The 16,483-nt window shown below is 40.4% G+C and overlaps 1 protein-coding gene across 1 annotated transcript in view; it reads right to left on the reverse strand.

Annotated features, from left to right (window-relative positions):
- crb1 (crumbs cell polarity complex component 1) overlaps positions 1–16,483 on the reverse strand; it is a 164,852-nt gene that overhangs the window by 84,454 nt on the left and 63,915 nt on the right. Inside the window, exons 4-5 of the mRNA XM_073063503.1 lie at positions 9,528–9,667; positions 5,204–5,386 (exon numbers count right to left, since the gene is read on the reverse strand). Coding sequence (XP_072919604.1) covers positions 5,204–5,386; positions 9,528–9,667 — 323 coding nt within the window. The remainder of the gene's footprint in view (positions 1–5,203; positions 5,387–9,527; positions 9,668–16,483) is intronic.

The following is a 16,483-nucleotide window of genomic DNA, read 5'->3' on the forward strand; positions in this document are numbered from 1 at the left end:
TTTATTAGTTTTATTCTTGATACACACAGTATAAGAAATAATTTGTCCTCTAATATAGGCCTTGAAAGTATCCCATACAATAAGATTAGGTCTTTTCCTTTTTATTCTCTTCAAAAAACAAAATAATATGCCTCTCTAGAAATTTTAAAAACTCCTTATCAGATAACAAAGTTGTATTAAAATGCCAAAATCTGTTTGTTTGAGGAAGACCAGGGATAATTAAAGATGGAAATACAGGAGCATGATCTGAAACAGCAATCTCTTTATATTCACAGGAACAAAATGATGAAATCATTTGACTAACAATAAAAAAATAATCAATCCTGGAATATGTATGATGAACATGGGAAAAAATGAGTTCACCCTATCTAAAGGACGCAAGAAACGCCAAACATCAACAATACCACATTTCAATAAAAAAGATTGAATAAACAAAGCTGAATTATTAAGAAACATTGGCTTAGAAGATGATCGATCTAAAATTGGGTCTAGCCAACAGTTAAAATCTCCTCACATCACCAAAGAATAAAGACTCAGATCTGGTAAAAATGGGAAAAAAAACGCTCAAAGAATCCTGGATCATCTACATTTGGGGCATACACATTGGCAAATACTATCAATTTATTATCTAGTTTTCCAGAAACTATAACAAAACATCTATTAGTATCAGGCACTACTTTATGTTGAACAAAGGAAACATCAATAAGATTCTAAACTCCTCTAGGTTTGGCCTGAAAAGAAGAGTGAAAACAAAGTCCGTTCCAACGGCAAAAAAAACATAAATTATCACATTTCCGTATGTGAGTTTCTTGTAAGAAAATAATAGGGACCTTAAATTTCCTAATATAAGCAAAAATCTTATTATGTTTAATAGGGTGATTTAACCCTTTCACATTAAAACTGAGTAAATTAATAGTTCGGTCCATTTTAATGTTATTTAAAGGAAGGGTTAAAATGTAAGTTAAAAACCAACCCATAAACCTTGAGAAATGGTAACCAAGCAACAAGTTGGCTATAAATTTGTAAACAGCTTCTGAGAAAAAAAACAATCCCCGCCCACCTTCCAAAGAAAGAAGACTGACCAATAGAAAGTCGGCATCTACAACTACGGACAACCCCCCCAAAACACCTGGTGATCATTCCAATTAGTTTCAAGGTTATTTATATTCCAACCTAGGCTAAACAATATCCAAACAAGAAATTCAATTCTTGTATATCAAAAATACAGTATTAAAATACAAAAGGAAATTATTTACAAAAGTTTACCAAAAATAAAAGATACAATTATTCATCCAGAAAGACATTAAACATTTAATCTTATACCTTCATGAAAAAACAGACTAAGCAGTTAGCCTTCAAGTTTAAAAAATCTTTGTGCTTCAGTATTCAAACAAAACCATTCGAAGGATCCATCTTTAACGAGACTCTCAGTCAGACCGGGTAGCCAAGGGACGGGTTGAAACCCTTGTTAAAAAAATTCCAACAAAGCTTGTTTAAACTTAGCATAATCCTGCATAACCTCAAGCAAATAGTCTTTGAGAGTCTTAATATGCCAGCCTATAACCAATCATGCCCCTTCAACAGGATTTGTGAATTAAAAGTTTCTCATTTAATCTTGTGCCTTCATGTAAGGACAAACTAAACAGCTAGCCTTCGGATTTTAAAAACCTTTGTGCTTCAACAGTTGAACAAAACCATTCGAAAGTTCCATTTTTATGTGTGATTCTGAATTGAGCTGGGTAGCGAAAGGAAGGCTTGAAACCCTTGTTAAAATACTCAGAGATAACTTCTTTGAACTTAGCACGTTCCTGCATAACCTCAGGCGAGTAATCTTCAACAATTCTAACCTTGCAACCATTATAGACAATCATGCCTCTTCGATGAGATTCGCGTATTAACAGTTCCTTTGTTTTAAATTCATGAAAACAGATTATTACTGATCTTGGTCTGTCTCTGTTAGGAGGTTTAAACACGGGAGACCTGTGAGTGCGATCAATCATAGGCAAAGACATCAAAATTTCCAGAAATAATTCTTGCAAAAAGTTAAAATTCCATAGGATGATTACCTTCGGTTAATTCTTCAAGACCCAGAACCTGTAGGTTTTTTCTTCTAGATCTATTTTCTAGGTTGATAATCTTCTGTCTTAACTTTTCGTTGGACTTCAATTGCTTTTCACAAAGCTTTTGCAATTGATCCACTTCCGTTTCCAAAGATGACAAAATTGCTTCACTATTTTTTTTATATGTTTATCGTGTTCATTAGGAGTTTGTTGAATAGAATCCAATTTACCATCTATTTGTTTAAATTCAGAGCTGAATTGTTGAAACTTCTCAGAGGCTTCTCGTGTATGACTTTGCAGCAAATCCATAATAGAATCCAAAGAGGCAGGGAGATCATCCTCTTTAGTACCTCTAGCACCCCTTGTAGCCATATTGAAAGAAAATCACACTTACAAAAGAAGTTGGATTGGAAATACAGATTGGAAATAGTAAGATGATGAAGGTTGCAGCAACAGCAGATTGCTGTTACTCCATCAGCCACCACCAGGAAATCCCAAGCCAGCCTTTCTAATCGGTTTATTGAGCCTGGGGCAATGCTGATGCCATTGCCCCAGCACACCACTGCATAGAAGTGCATACTGGCGACAACAGACTGGTAGAACATGCGAAGAAGAGGCTTGCACACTCCAAAAGACCTCAGTCTCCTCAGGAAGAAGAGGTGACTCTGGCCCTTCTTGTACACAGCCTCTCTGTTGGTGCTCCACTCAAGTCTGTCATCCAGGTGCACCCCCAGGTACTTGTAGGTTCTCACCACATCCACTGTCAATGGTAACAGGGAGCAACGCAGGCTTAGTCTTCCTCTGTCTTACTGATGTTGAGTTGCAGAAGATTCAGTTTGCACCATTTGATAAAGTCCTCCACCAGGGCCCTGTATTCATCCTCCCGTCTTCCCTTTATATACAATATACAGAATAAAAGGCACAAAAACTTTCACCTTTGCTTTATGATTATCATCCAATGGTTAAGATCAAATTCAAACTAGCTACTAACTAGTAATTTGAATAGAAAAGGTCTGGGAGACTACTCGACTGTCAATTCCTATTTACTAATAAAGCTAAGAAGATGACTTTCTTGTCTCAGCATCTTATTGCAAAATACAACTATATTACCTCCTGTATGAGGGAGTTTTATCATAAACCAAGCATGAATGGCCTCATTCTATGTACACATCACATTACATCAAAGTTATCCATTTTCTCCAGCCCTTGCTAACACTAATTTCTTCCATCTGCTATTAACAGCAGTTAATTGTCATCTAGTTAGTCTGTTTCAGTGAATCTGTTCTAAGTAACCACCTGTTGATAAGTAATTGTTAACCAATTACTGATATAAAATGGCTGTGGTGAGTTGTCCTTAAGGACTAATCTGAATCAGGTTTAATATCACCAACGTATATCATGAAATACATTAACTTTATGGCAAGAGTACAATGAAATACATGATAAATAAATATGGAGAAAAAATACTGAACTGGAGTAAATATATATTGGCTTCAACGTCCATTTAGAAATCGGACAGCAGAGGGGAAGGAGCTGTTCCTGAATCGCTGAGTGTGTGCCTTCAGGCTTCTGTATCTCCTTCCCGGCGGTAACAATGAGAAGAGGGCATGTCCTGGGTGGTGGGGGTCTTTAATGATGGACACGGCCTTCCCAGGGCACCGCTCCTTGAAGGTATCTTGGATACTACAGGGGTCCTAACATAGAAGCACATTACATCTCTGCTGATGTATGAAATTGAGAAAGCCTAACACAAGCAGATCTGTTCCAATTAATCCCATAACCCAACTGGTTACCAGCAATATTGTATTAATTATGTTAATCAATACATTTTAAAAAGGCTTGTTGATGTTGATCCTTTTTCAGCATTTGAAATGGTCGCGGGAAGATTTGCATCCAGCTATATATTAATTGAGCTGTCTAATGTTCTTTAGCAGTGTGAAGTCAATTAGTTGCCTCTGTTTTGCAATGTATCAGTTTGCTACAGGTTTATTAAGCAGGAGGCAGTCCTTTTTCTGACATCATGTATCCTGCCCTCCTCCTGTGGGAGAATGTTGGCGAGCTCTTGGTGGAGTTTTTTAAAAATAAGTTTCTCGTGAGAGAAACATGTTCATATTCTCCACAAAACTGACAAGTTAAGCAGAAATCATCCTAAAAAGGGTTTGCTTTTTCCAGAGTCTATTTAACATGTTGTCTCAGAGCCACTGACTCAGCTTAAAGCAGATGGATGAACTGAAATTTAGAAATGTATGCAGCTTTTTCCCAGGGTTGAAATGTCTAATACCAGAGGGTATGCACTGAAGGTGAGAGGGGGTAGGTTCAAAGGAGATGGGAGGGGTATGTGTTTTTACTCAGAGAGAGGTGGATGCCTGGGATGCACCACCTGGTATGGTGAGGCAAATACATTAGAGGCTTTTAAGAGACATTTAGATAGGCATATGAATATGATGAAGTTGGAAAGATATGGACATTGCGTAGATAGGAGGAATTAGTATTTGTAGCTTTTATTTTAATTTTCAGTTGGTTTGGCGCAAGGCCCTGTTCCTATGCTGCACTGTTCTATGTTCCAACTTGAAATAATCTGGCGATGTGCTCCTGAAGATTGACCCAGCTCCGGGTGGAATAAATTTGCTTATATTTTGGAATCTTTTAGTGCTCAAAAGGAAATTCATCTCCTCTGTTTTGTTAGAACTTTTGTCCTGCCTACCCCAATTTCCAGAGTAAGATTCCCAACGAGGATGCAACAAGAATGCTACATTAAAAATTGATTTAAAAAGTCTTTAAGCCAGTGAGTTACCAATTAAGACATTCTAATTTTGAAAAATTATTAATTCCATGGAAAACTATTTCACCTTTAACGGACAACTCATTCAATGTTAAGGGCATCTATTTCCTTTGATAATATTTCTAAATTAGAATTCAGTTTCCATGTGCATTATTATTGAAGTGTTTCGCCAAATGACATCACTTATTATAATGTCAATAATTAAACTGATAGTAGTCCCCAGATGAAAGAAAGGGCAAAATCCTTAGCCTTGTTTTGTCTCTAAGTATTTGTTTACTACCAAAGTAAACTAAAATCTCTGATGATTTCTGCAATGTTCTTCCTCAGGAAACAAAATGCAAAGTATAACTGTGAAGGTTACCTGTAAATCCATGCTGACATTTACAGATGTAGCCAGAAGCACGCTCATAGCTAAAGACTACAGGCAATTCAATTGTATTTCCATACAAGCTTCGCCAGGAGAGTTCAACACACTCTGCCCCATGTAGACAAGGATTACTGAAGCACTCAGGGATATCGATCTCACATTGTGCCCCCACAAAACCTGAATTTAAATCACAAAATGCATATGATGGTAACAATTACTTTTACAGTCTGGACCGCAAAAGAAAATTAATCAATACTCTCCACCCAAGAGTCATGAAATGAGGGTTATTTGGAGGTGGGGATAGAGTTGGATAAGGATTGTGGGGGAAAGGACATCAAAAATCTGAACAAAATTCTACCATTCTTTAAGCCTGTGATTGTTGAATTAGAAATTAGTAAATGAAGCAGAGGGAAAAAATATCATGTCTGCTCTCACCTCTTTCACCTGCCCCTTCTTACTTGTCTTTTCACTCCTTTCTCTCTTGCTTCTCTTTATTCATCCTTTTTCTCATTCATCCGTCATCCATTCTCCTTTTACCTTTCTTCTTTACACTTTGTTTGTTCTGCCTAACTTTAATCAGAATCTTTTCTTTCATCAGCCCTCTCCTTCCATTCGTCTTTTCACTCACTCTCTCCACACTAAAGCTCAGAATAGCTCAATCACCTCCAAGAAATGCAGACAATCTGAACCAGGTACTGACAGCAGGTAATGTCCAGTGTAGTTTGCAGCTGTCACTGACAATCGTGCTACCCACGAACATTATGAACTACTAGCAACAACAGAGTTGAAGAACAAATCAAAGAACTTGTACAAAAATGTCTTTACTTCATGGTTCTGTGGCATTCAGCTAACCACGTAAAGGGACAGTTTTGCATACATAGCTTTGTTTGAGCAGGATCTCACTATCCAGGCCTCAGCTTTCTAAAAATGTGTAATTTTGGATTAATGCTTGATAGAGCTCCACTTTCTAGGAACTGGTTACATATTGGGACTCTGAATTTTGCAGGATCTTTCTTGACATTCCATGCATTTATAATTTACCGTTCAAAGAACTTGGCCACATACATCTTTAAAACTAAATGTAGTTATTTGCTCAACACACTCAAAATGCTGGAGGAACTCAGCAGGTCAGGCAGCATCTATGGAAGAAAAGTACAGTTGATGTTTCGGTCTGAAGCCCTTCGGCAGGACTGTTTGGTTTGTTTTGACCTTTCATAATCATGATTAATAGCCACACAGTGTATCAATCTGTGATACTGGACTGAGCTGGTTTCCATGTTGGCTTAAATGACATACTATGAGTGATCGTCGTGGGAAGTGGCTTACAATGCCGTAACAAACATTGCACAAAACTCAGGGAAAGGAAATAAAACCGAGAATATGAGATTACTATTGTCATCTTGTGTTAAAGAACAAGTTAAGCTGCTTCATTGCGAACAGGTAGCACTGAAACCACTGCTGTCACATTAAACTCCACTCAGCAGGTAACTTAGACAAGACCCCTACCCTGCACCCCTATCCTCGGTCATATCACTCTGGTTCCCATCCCCCTGCCAACTGAGTTTAAAACCTCCCCAACGGCTCCAGCAAACCCATGCAACCAATCCTTTGTATATAGGCCATACCTTCCGCAGCAGGCTTTTCCCTAATTCCCTCTAGTCAGGACCTCCTCCCCCTTGCTCCCTATGTCATTGGTACCAATGCTTACCACAATCTCTGGCTGCTTGTGTTACGCCACCAACTGAGCAAATGCCACAGCAAGGCCTGGGTCCTAATGTGAGGTACAGTATGCTGTTTAGACAATCCAAACTCTGGCCCAGATAGACTAGAAAGATCAGGTGTTGAGAGTCAGGCGAGGTTGGATAGTTCTAAGTGCCAGGCAGATTTGGAGAGGTCAAGAACGGCTTCTCTGACAGTGAAATCTAGGTCCAAAGTGAATCGCTGTGCAGTGTGTTCTAGGCCTGGAGTGATTCGCCACCCCGAGCCCAGGTCTTAATGAGAGGTTCATACAATTTAAAAAGCCCACCCAGAGAGTCTTGGAGCTCCTCTCTCCATGAAGCTGAGGTTCTGGGACTGCTGTGCTTCATGTCTGCAAACTTTCTAGTGACCTGCCCTGCTGATATGATGAACTGAAGACTGAGGCTTCAGGCCTACTCTGGGAATCTGGATCTAAGGGCTCAATTTGGTTCAGAATGCCGTTGTTATTGTTATTGCTCCTTCCATTGTTTCCATGATTTGTTTTGATTTTTTTTCCTCTTTTTCTGTGGGTACTGAGGGTTGTTCTTACTTTTTGTAAATTACCGGTAGGTTCTTTTGGGTTCATTGCTTTGTTAAGCAAACAAATCTCAAGGTTGTATAATTTATACATTCTTAATGAGCGCACTTTGAATCTTTGAACTGATTTTGCCCTGCGGTGTCAGTCTTCACTGTAGAAGACACTAGCAGAATGCCAGAATTCAAGAATGTCAGGGCAGAAGTAAATGTAGTTGCTATTACTAAGGATAAGAACTTGGGAAACCGAAAGTACTGAAGGTAGATAAGTCACCAGAGGGACTACAACACAGAGTTCTGATAGAAGTAGCTGAAGAGATTGTGGAGGCATGAGTAAAGATCTCTTAAGAACCACCAGATTCTGGAATGGTTCTGAAAGACTGGAAAATTGCAAATGTCACTCCACTCTTTAAAAAAGGAGGCGGGCATAAGAAAGGAAATTATAGGCTAGTTGGCCTGACTTCAGTGATTGGGAAGATGTTGGAGTCCATTATTAAGGTTGAGGTTTCAGGATACTTGGAGGTGCATAATAAAGTAGGCCAAAGCGAACCTAGTTAAAGGAAGTATTTTCTGAAAAATCTGTTGCAATTCTTTGAGAAGATGATAGGCAGGATAGGCAAAGGAGATTAGTGAATGTTATGTACTTGGATTTCAGAAGGCCTATGACAGGGTGCCGCACATAAGGCTGCTTAGCAAGATAACAAATAAGATGCTAGCATGGATAGAAGATTGGCTGATTGACAGGAAGTAAAGGGTCAGGATAAAGGGGCCTATTCTGCTTGGCTCCCAGTAACAAGTGCTGTTCTGCAAGGGTCAGTATTGGGACTGCTTTTTTCATTTTATATGTCAACGATTTAGATGACAGAATTGATGGCTTTATGGCCAAGTTTTCAGATGATATAAAGATAAGTGGAAGAGTGGATAGTGTTGAGGAAGCGGGGAGAATGCAGAAGGACTTGAACAGATTGGGTGAATGGGCAAAGAAGTGGCAGCTGGAACAAAGTGTAGGGAAGTGTCTGGTCATGCACTCCTGTAGAAGGAATAAATGCGTAGACTATTTTCTAAATGGGGAGAAAATCCAAAATTCAGAGGTGCAAAGGGAATGATCCTTGTTGCAGGATTCCCTAAAGGTTAATTTGCAGGCTGAGTCACTGGTAAGGAAGGCAAATACAATGTTAATATTCATTTCAAGAGGACTAGAGTATAAAAGCAGATGTAATGCATTGGTCAGACTGTACTTGGGAGTATTGTGTGCAGTTTTGGGCTCCTTTTCTAAGAAAATATGTTCTGGCGTTGGAGAGAGTCCAGAAGAGATTTACAGCAATGAAAGGGTTAACATATAAGGAGAATTTGATGCCCTATACTCTCTGGAGTTTGGAAGAATGAGAGAGGATCTGATTGAAACCTAGTGAATATTGAAATACTTAGAGTGGATTTGGGGAGGATATCCTATGACTAGAAGGCCCAGCTTCAGAATAGAGGAGCATCCATTTAGAACAGAGATGAGAAGGAATTTATTTAGCAAGGGGTCGGTGAATCTGTGGAATTCATTGCCACAGATAGATGTGGAGGCTAAGCCATTGAGTATATATAAAGCAGAGGTTGATAAGTTCTGGGTTAGTCAGCATGTAGAAAGTTACCGGGAGAAAGCAGCAGAGTGGGGTTGAGAGAGTAATAAATCAGCCATGATTTATTAATGGTGGATCAGAGTCCATGGGCCAAGTGCCCTAACTCTGCTCCTATGTCTAATGATCTCATTCACAAGACTAGCACCTTCTTCTTACAAACAGAAATGTTCTGCGTATGGTTTGACTGCATAACTATGTACACGGTGAGAAAAACCACGTGCGTGAGTACAGCAAACAGCACAAATATTTTAAAATCAGAACTTAGAGCAATCAAGGCACTGACTATATTAAAATACATATAACCATACATTTCCCAATATGATAAATTAATAGAAAATGCTGATTTTGTTTAATAACACTATGTTGATACTTTGAACAAGATAACAATAGTCGTTTATACAAAATGTAAAAACACAAACCTGGCCAGCAGTGACAAGTGTAATTTCCATCAGTGTCCTGGCAGGTGGCGCTATTGAGACAGGGTTGTGAAAGACAACCAGGGACATAGAAATCACAGTGCAAACCCGTATATCCAGTGTTCACACAGTCACAGCTATACCTGCAATAAGCAAATGAAAGGCAGTCTGCGATTAAACATTATTTACAATCAATGATCTTTGATAACAGAGTTTATCATTAGCAAACCAATGCCTTGTGACAGAATTAATTATTATAGTTATAAGTAAGAATTGCAATATTTTTAAATTATTTATTCTAAGGACTAAAACATTTTAAGTTATTGCTTCCTCAATTACCCTTAATATTGTAGTCTCAATCTCTGAGACTGTGTGGGTTGCCCCCGGGTACTCTAGTTTTTCCTCCCACACTCCAAAGACATAGGTTAATTGGTGTCAGTGAGTGCCAAGGAGAGTTGGGGAAGTTAATGGGCATGTGAGAGACAAATGTGATCATTGAGATTGCTCTGAGAACCAACATAGATTTGATGGGCCAAATAGCTTAGTACATAATAAGAAAAAGTTAAAGTAAGATATTTCCACATTCACCTGTAGAAATGTATAGGTTTCATTAATCTGATTAGTGGCATGATTCTCTAACAAGAAACTCAAGTAACCATTCCAATATGTATAAATGTAGAAAAGTCATGTAATGCCCTGGTTAAGATTTCTATTGCTGTGCTCTAGGTATTTCATTTTAGCAGCTTTCTGCAAAAGCAGTGTGTCTTGCTGGTAGAATGTTTTGGTTTTGGATAGCAGTAAGAGGCCATGTTGTTTAACTTAAGAATGTTGTGTCAGCCAATCAGGATGGTGGGATTGGGAGAATGTTCTAGAGGGAGCGGGGTGGAAAGAGTTTTATGATGGATAGTAGCCTGGTTTGGGGTCTTTTGTGGGAGCTGCAAAGCAGAACAGAAGGGAGGATACTGCAGAATACCATTGAAGGACAGTCCCCATTGACAAAGTGCCTTGTGTAAATGATGGCTGTAAAAAGGAAGGGCCAGTACTCCTGAGAGAGAGAGCCAGCTGCCGGAGATGGTCTTCCAGGGAAGTTCAGACTGCAGCAGGTGTTTTCACACAAACCGTGGTCCAGCGCATGAGGAAAAGATGACTCCTGTATTAGCTCCAACGTTACGTGCATATTGGACTCGTTTAACTGTAATGGGCTCTTTTCTTTTCCTATTAACTATTTGATAAAGCTGAAATTGGTAAATATACTTTCTTTATAATTTTATGTGGTGCATTGCACGATCTATTATTTCTTGCCGACCAATAACCGTGTATGGGCAGTATTTACATAGCATTTGCTCAAATCAAGGTTCTGTTAATTGGAATGTCCCAACTTTCCTGTCTGGTTGAACCCCCAGGCATAATGACCCTAGACACACACTGTTTATGAAAGGTGTGGCTTCTCACCGCTGAGTCACGTGCCTGTTAGCAGTGTTAGTTAATGAGCTGAGTTTGCATATGAGGCTGGTGAGAGGGGTACAGTCAGTAAGTCCACTAATGTTTCCATCCCTCAATACAATAATACTAACAGGAGATAACATTGATAATGTTTAAAGTACATGTTGAAATATATAACTTCTAGCTAAAAAGCAGTAATTTATTGGCATTAACTATTCTCAAAGGGTCTAATTAAAATATGTTTGCCTTTTTCAGACGCTAAACTGAGATAAGCCAATCAACCCTTTAATTCTTTCCTCTCTTTCAGAGGCTTTATCACATCAAGCAGACTTCTCCTGAGCAGTGATCACAGTGCGGCATGCTGAAAGCCAGCTACTTCACGGAGAAAAATAAACCGAGGGAAGAACTCAAATGGGATCAGCAGCATGAAAGCAGACCCTTTGGTTCACCAAGTCCGAGCTGATTATAAAGCATCTCTTCACAGTACAGTAATCCTCTTTTACATTTCAAACACTCTCATCAACACTCCTCAAAGATTCCAGCACAACCACTTCACTCATTTATGTGTCAACTACAATTTACAGTAGCCACTTTAGATGAACCTTTGGAATGAACAATCTTGTGGAACTCAGCAGGCTGAGTGGTATTCATGACAGAGAAGGAATTGTCGACATTTCAGCCCTGTTGCTGCATTTTGACCTGAAATCAATAATTAATTTCTTTCTACAGAAGCTCTTGCATGCTGTTACGTACCCCGTAACTGGGTCACTTACCAGCAAAGATAGAGAGGTCCGTTGAAGTCTGATGGTACTATTTTTAACGGTATTTATTGATAAAAATACACAAAAATAATATCAATGCAACCATACATATAATATACGTTGTCAATACTAAATCTAAAAGTGCGGGTATAATAATAAATAAGAAATAGCTCTATCGTTGTCTAGGGGATAATGTATTGTCCGATGGAAATATAAAAGTCACTTTAGTTCATTCAAGCTGTAGGCTGCAGCCTTGGGTTGGAGTCAAGAGAGAGACGGAGGCTTAGAACTTGCCCGATTGTCTGTTTTATGATGTCGATCCTTCGAAATGGCGTCGGTGGTGATCTCTTCCTTAGCTAAGCTGCCTTCCGTGGTAGGGCCTCAATCCCAGGGCAACGGGAAAGGACACACGTGGGCCCTCCACCGGCTATGGCTATTAAACGTCGTCACGGAACTGCTAGCGTTTCTCCTGGTGCGTGTGTGTGTAGGGGCTGTTCCCCAGACCCTCTTTTATCCTGACTCACAGGGTCGCAGATGTCAATCAGGTTGGAATGATGCCATCCCCCCAACCAGCCCACTTTGCCCGAGGGCTTCCACGAAGCACAGTATTTTAATACACAATTCCGTCTCCAAGAGACAATGGCCGTTTCCCGTAGCTTTGTATCGCCGCGGGGCTAAACATTCCAAATGTCTCTCTCTCATTTCCTGGGTCTCCGGACCTGAATTAATAGCGATCTTGCGATTCTCAAAAAGGAGGGGGCTACAGGCGTAACACTGCCGAGTTCTTCCAGCATCAGCAATCTCTTGTGTCTCCACTACCTTTGGAATGTGGGAGGAAACCAGAACATCTGGAGGAGAATATGCAAACTCTACACCAGGGGTTCCCAAACTTTTTTATGCCATGGACAATTGCCATTAAGCAAGGGATCCATGGACGCCCAGGTTGGGAACTCCTGCTTCACACAGAGAGCACCGGACCAAGGATTGAACCTGGGTGACTGATGCTCTGAGGCAAGAGCACCACTAGTATGTCATTCTATCACCTTTCTTTCATGTGGTCATCAGTGTATGATATAAAAGTACAGACCCCAGATTTTTTTTCAGCTGGGCTGGGGGAAACTATAAATCTGTTGTCTGTCCTATACTAAAAAGAAAGCAATTTGACAAAGTAATTTAAAACCTTCATGGAGTTCATATTTCCTGTAAAGTTTTTGCAAGTCCATCAGTATTCTAATTTCTTCACTGCATTTCATGATCTCTAAGTTGCTCAATCTTGGACCAAACAAAAAAAACCATCTCCAATTATTTTGTTAAATTCTATAAAGCAAAGGGATTGCCACAACATAAAAGGAACTTTGCACAATATCCAGGTTAGATGATCATCATTGGCCTGGGTACTGTAGTGAAAATAGTGAGGATATGGGAAATGCAAGGCGTTTGTCCGCTGACCCTGCATCAGATTACGATGACTGCCGAGAGAATCATCGGGGTCTCTCTCCTCACCTCATCTAGGACAATTACCAGAAGAGCTGCATTTTTAGAGCCCTCAGCATTGTCAAGGACCCCTCCCATCTATCCTACAATCTTTTTGACCTCCTACCATCAGTTAGAAAGCACCTCAGTATAAGATCAAGGATTGTCAGGCTGAATAACAGCTTCTTCGCCCCAGGCTGTTAGACATCTGCACACCCTACCAGCAGCCAGTACACATTATTTATGACAGAGCCAGTAGCATTGTACTGTTGTATATTTAACCATATGTTGTAGATGCATTTACAGAATATATTTTTATTATTTGTTAATATTATTGTATTACCGTAGATTCCGGACTACAGAGCGCACCTGATTAAAAGCCGCAGGCTCTAATTTTAGAAATAAAATCAATTTTTTAATTGTAAAGACCGCACCGGATTTTAGGCCGCACCGCTACTTTTAAATATACATACGTATCGGTAACACAAATTACGTTGCATATACTTTTTTACTGAACAGCACGAACAACATTCCAATATCTCCTAGCGACTGGTAAAAATATATATACTGCAGTTTACCAGGAAAAGTTATTGATCGACTTTAACTTAAAAGCAGCGTTTTCGCTCGGGTCTAATCGGCTCTGACGCGCTTGCGCAATGCGATCGGGTCTAATCGGCTCTGACGCGCTTGCGCAATGCGATCGGGTCTAATCGGGTCTAATCGGCTCTGACGCGCTTGCGCAATGCGATCGGGTCTAATCGGGTCTAATCGGCTCTGACGCGCTTGCGCAATGCGATCGGGTCTAATCGGCTCTGACGCGCTCGGGTCTTGCTTTTCTTCGAGTATTTTCCATGTTGATGAGGGTGAGTACAAATGACTGATTTACAATAATTTAATTGTGAAAGTGCGCTTGATTTATCGTACAATTTCATTGGACCTCTGTGAACTACTCATCAATTTTATTGGTCTACTTTTACGAGGCAAAATGTTTACGAGGCGGCATGAAAAAAAAAACCATGTATTAGCCGCTCTGGATTATAGGCCGCAGAGTTCAAAGCTGTTCAAAATGTGGGAAAAAAGTAGCGGCTTATAATCCGGAATCTACGGTAATACTATTTTATGTGCTGTATGTGATATATACACTGTGTTCTGCACCTTTGTCCCAGAGGAATGCTGGTTTGTTTGGCTGTATATATGTGTACAGCTGAGTGGCTAAACTTGAACTTGAAAGGGAGGATAGGCAGATGATAAAGAAGGGACACAGTCAGACCGATGGTTTGAGATGTGTCTATTTTAATGCGATGAGTATTTTGAATAAAGCAGATGAGCTTTGAGCGTGGATCAGCACTTGGATGTTGTGGCCATTACAGAGATTTGGATGGCTCAGGGGCAGGAATGGCTACTTCGAGTGCCAGGCTTTAGATGTTTCAGAAAGGACAGGGAAGGAGGCACAAGAGGTGGGGGCGTGGCACTGCTGATCAGAGATAGTGTCAGGGCTGCAGAAAAGGAGGAAGTCGTGGAGGGATTGTCTACTGAGTCTCTGTGGGTGGAAGTGGAAGGGATCAATAACTCCACTGGGTGTTTTTTTATAGACTACCCAGTAGTAACAGGGACATCGAGGAGCAGATAAGGAGACAAGTTATGGAGAGGAGTAATAATAACAGGGTTGTTGTGGTGGGAGATTTTTTTCCCAGATATTGATTGCCATCTCCCTAGAGTGAGGGGTTTAGATGGGGTAGAGTTTGTTAGGTGTGTTCAGGAAGGTTTCTTGACACAGTATGTAGATAAGCCTACAAGAGGAGAGGCTGTACTTGATCTGGAATTGGGAAGTGAACCTGGTCAGGTGTCAGGATTCTCAGTAGGAGAGCATTTTGGAGACAGTGATCACAATTCTATCTCCTTTACCATAGCATTGGAGAGGGATAGGAACAGACAAGTTAGGGAAACATTTAATTGGAGTAAGGGGAAATATGAAGCTATCAGGTAGGAACCTGGAAGCATAAATTGGGAACAGATGTTCTCAGGGAAACGTAGGGAAGAAATGTGGCAAATGTTCAGGGGATGTTTGTGTGGGGTTCTGCGTAGATACGTTGCAATGAGACAGGGAAAGGATGATAGGGTACAGGATCCGTGGTGTACAAAGGCTGTTGTAAATCTAGTCAAGAAGAAAAGCTTATGAAAGCTTCAAAAAAACTAGGTAATGATAGAGATCTAGAAGATTATAAGGCTAGCAGGAAGGAGTTTAAGAATGAGATTAGGAGAGCCAGAAGGGGCCATGAGAAGGCCTTGGCGGACAGGATTAAGGAAAACCCCAAGGCATTCTACAAGTATGTGAAGAGCAAGAGGATAAGACGTGAGAGAATAGGACTAATCAAGTGTGACAGCGGAAAAGTGTCAGAGGAGATGGCAGAGGTACTTAATGAATACTTAACTTTAACATTCACTACGGAAAAGTATCTTGGAGATTGTAGGGATGACTTGCAGTGGACTGAAAAGCTTGAGCATTAAGAAAGAGGATGCGCTGGAGCTTTTGGAAAGCATCAAGTTGGATAAGACACCGGGACCATCTGGGATGTACCCCAGGCTACTGTGGGAAGTGAGGGAGGAGATTGCTGAGCCTCTGGCAATGATCTTTGCATCCTCAATGAGGATGGGAGAGGTTCCGGAGGATTGGAGGGTTGCAGATGTTGTTCCCTTGTTCAAAAAAGGGAGTAGGGATAGCCCAGGAAATTATAGACCAGTGAGTCTTACTTCAGTGGTTGGTAAGTTGACGGGGAAGATCCTGAGAAGCAGGATTTATGAACATTAGAGAGGCATAATATGATTAGGAATAGTCAGCATGGCTCTGTCAAGGGCAGGTCATGCCTTACGAGCCTGATTGAATTTTTTGAGAATGTGACTAAACACATTGATAAAGATAGAGTAGTAGATGTAGTGTATATGGATTTCAGCAAGGCATTTGACAAGGTACCCCATACAAGGCTTATTGAGAAAGTAAGGAGGCATGGGATCCAAGAGGACATTGCTTTGTGGATCCAGAACTGGCTTGCCCACAGAAGGCAAAGAGTGGTTGTAGACAGGTCATATTCTGCATGGAGTTCAGTCACCAGTGGAGTGCCTCAGGGATCTGTTCTCTTTGTGATTCTTTGTGATTTTTACAAATAACCTGGATGAGGAAGTGGAGGGATGGGTTAATAAATTTGCTGAAGACACAAAGGTTGGAGGCGTTGTTGGTAGTGTGGAGGTCTATCAGAGGTTGCTGTGGGACATTGATAGAATGCA

This window comes from Hemitrygon akajei, chromosome 12 (genome assembly GCF_048418815.1).
Source record: "Hemitrygon akajei chromosome 12, sHemAka1.3, whole genome shotgun sequence".
Taxonomy (NCBI): Eukaryota; Metazoa; Chordata; class Chondrichthyes; order Myliobatiformes; family Dasyatidae; genus Hemitrygon; species Hemitrygon akajei.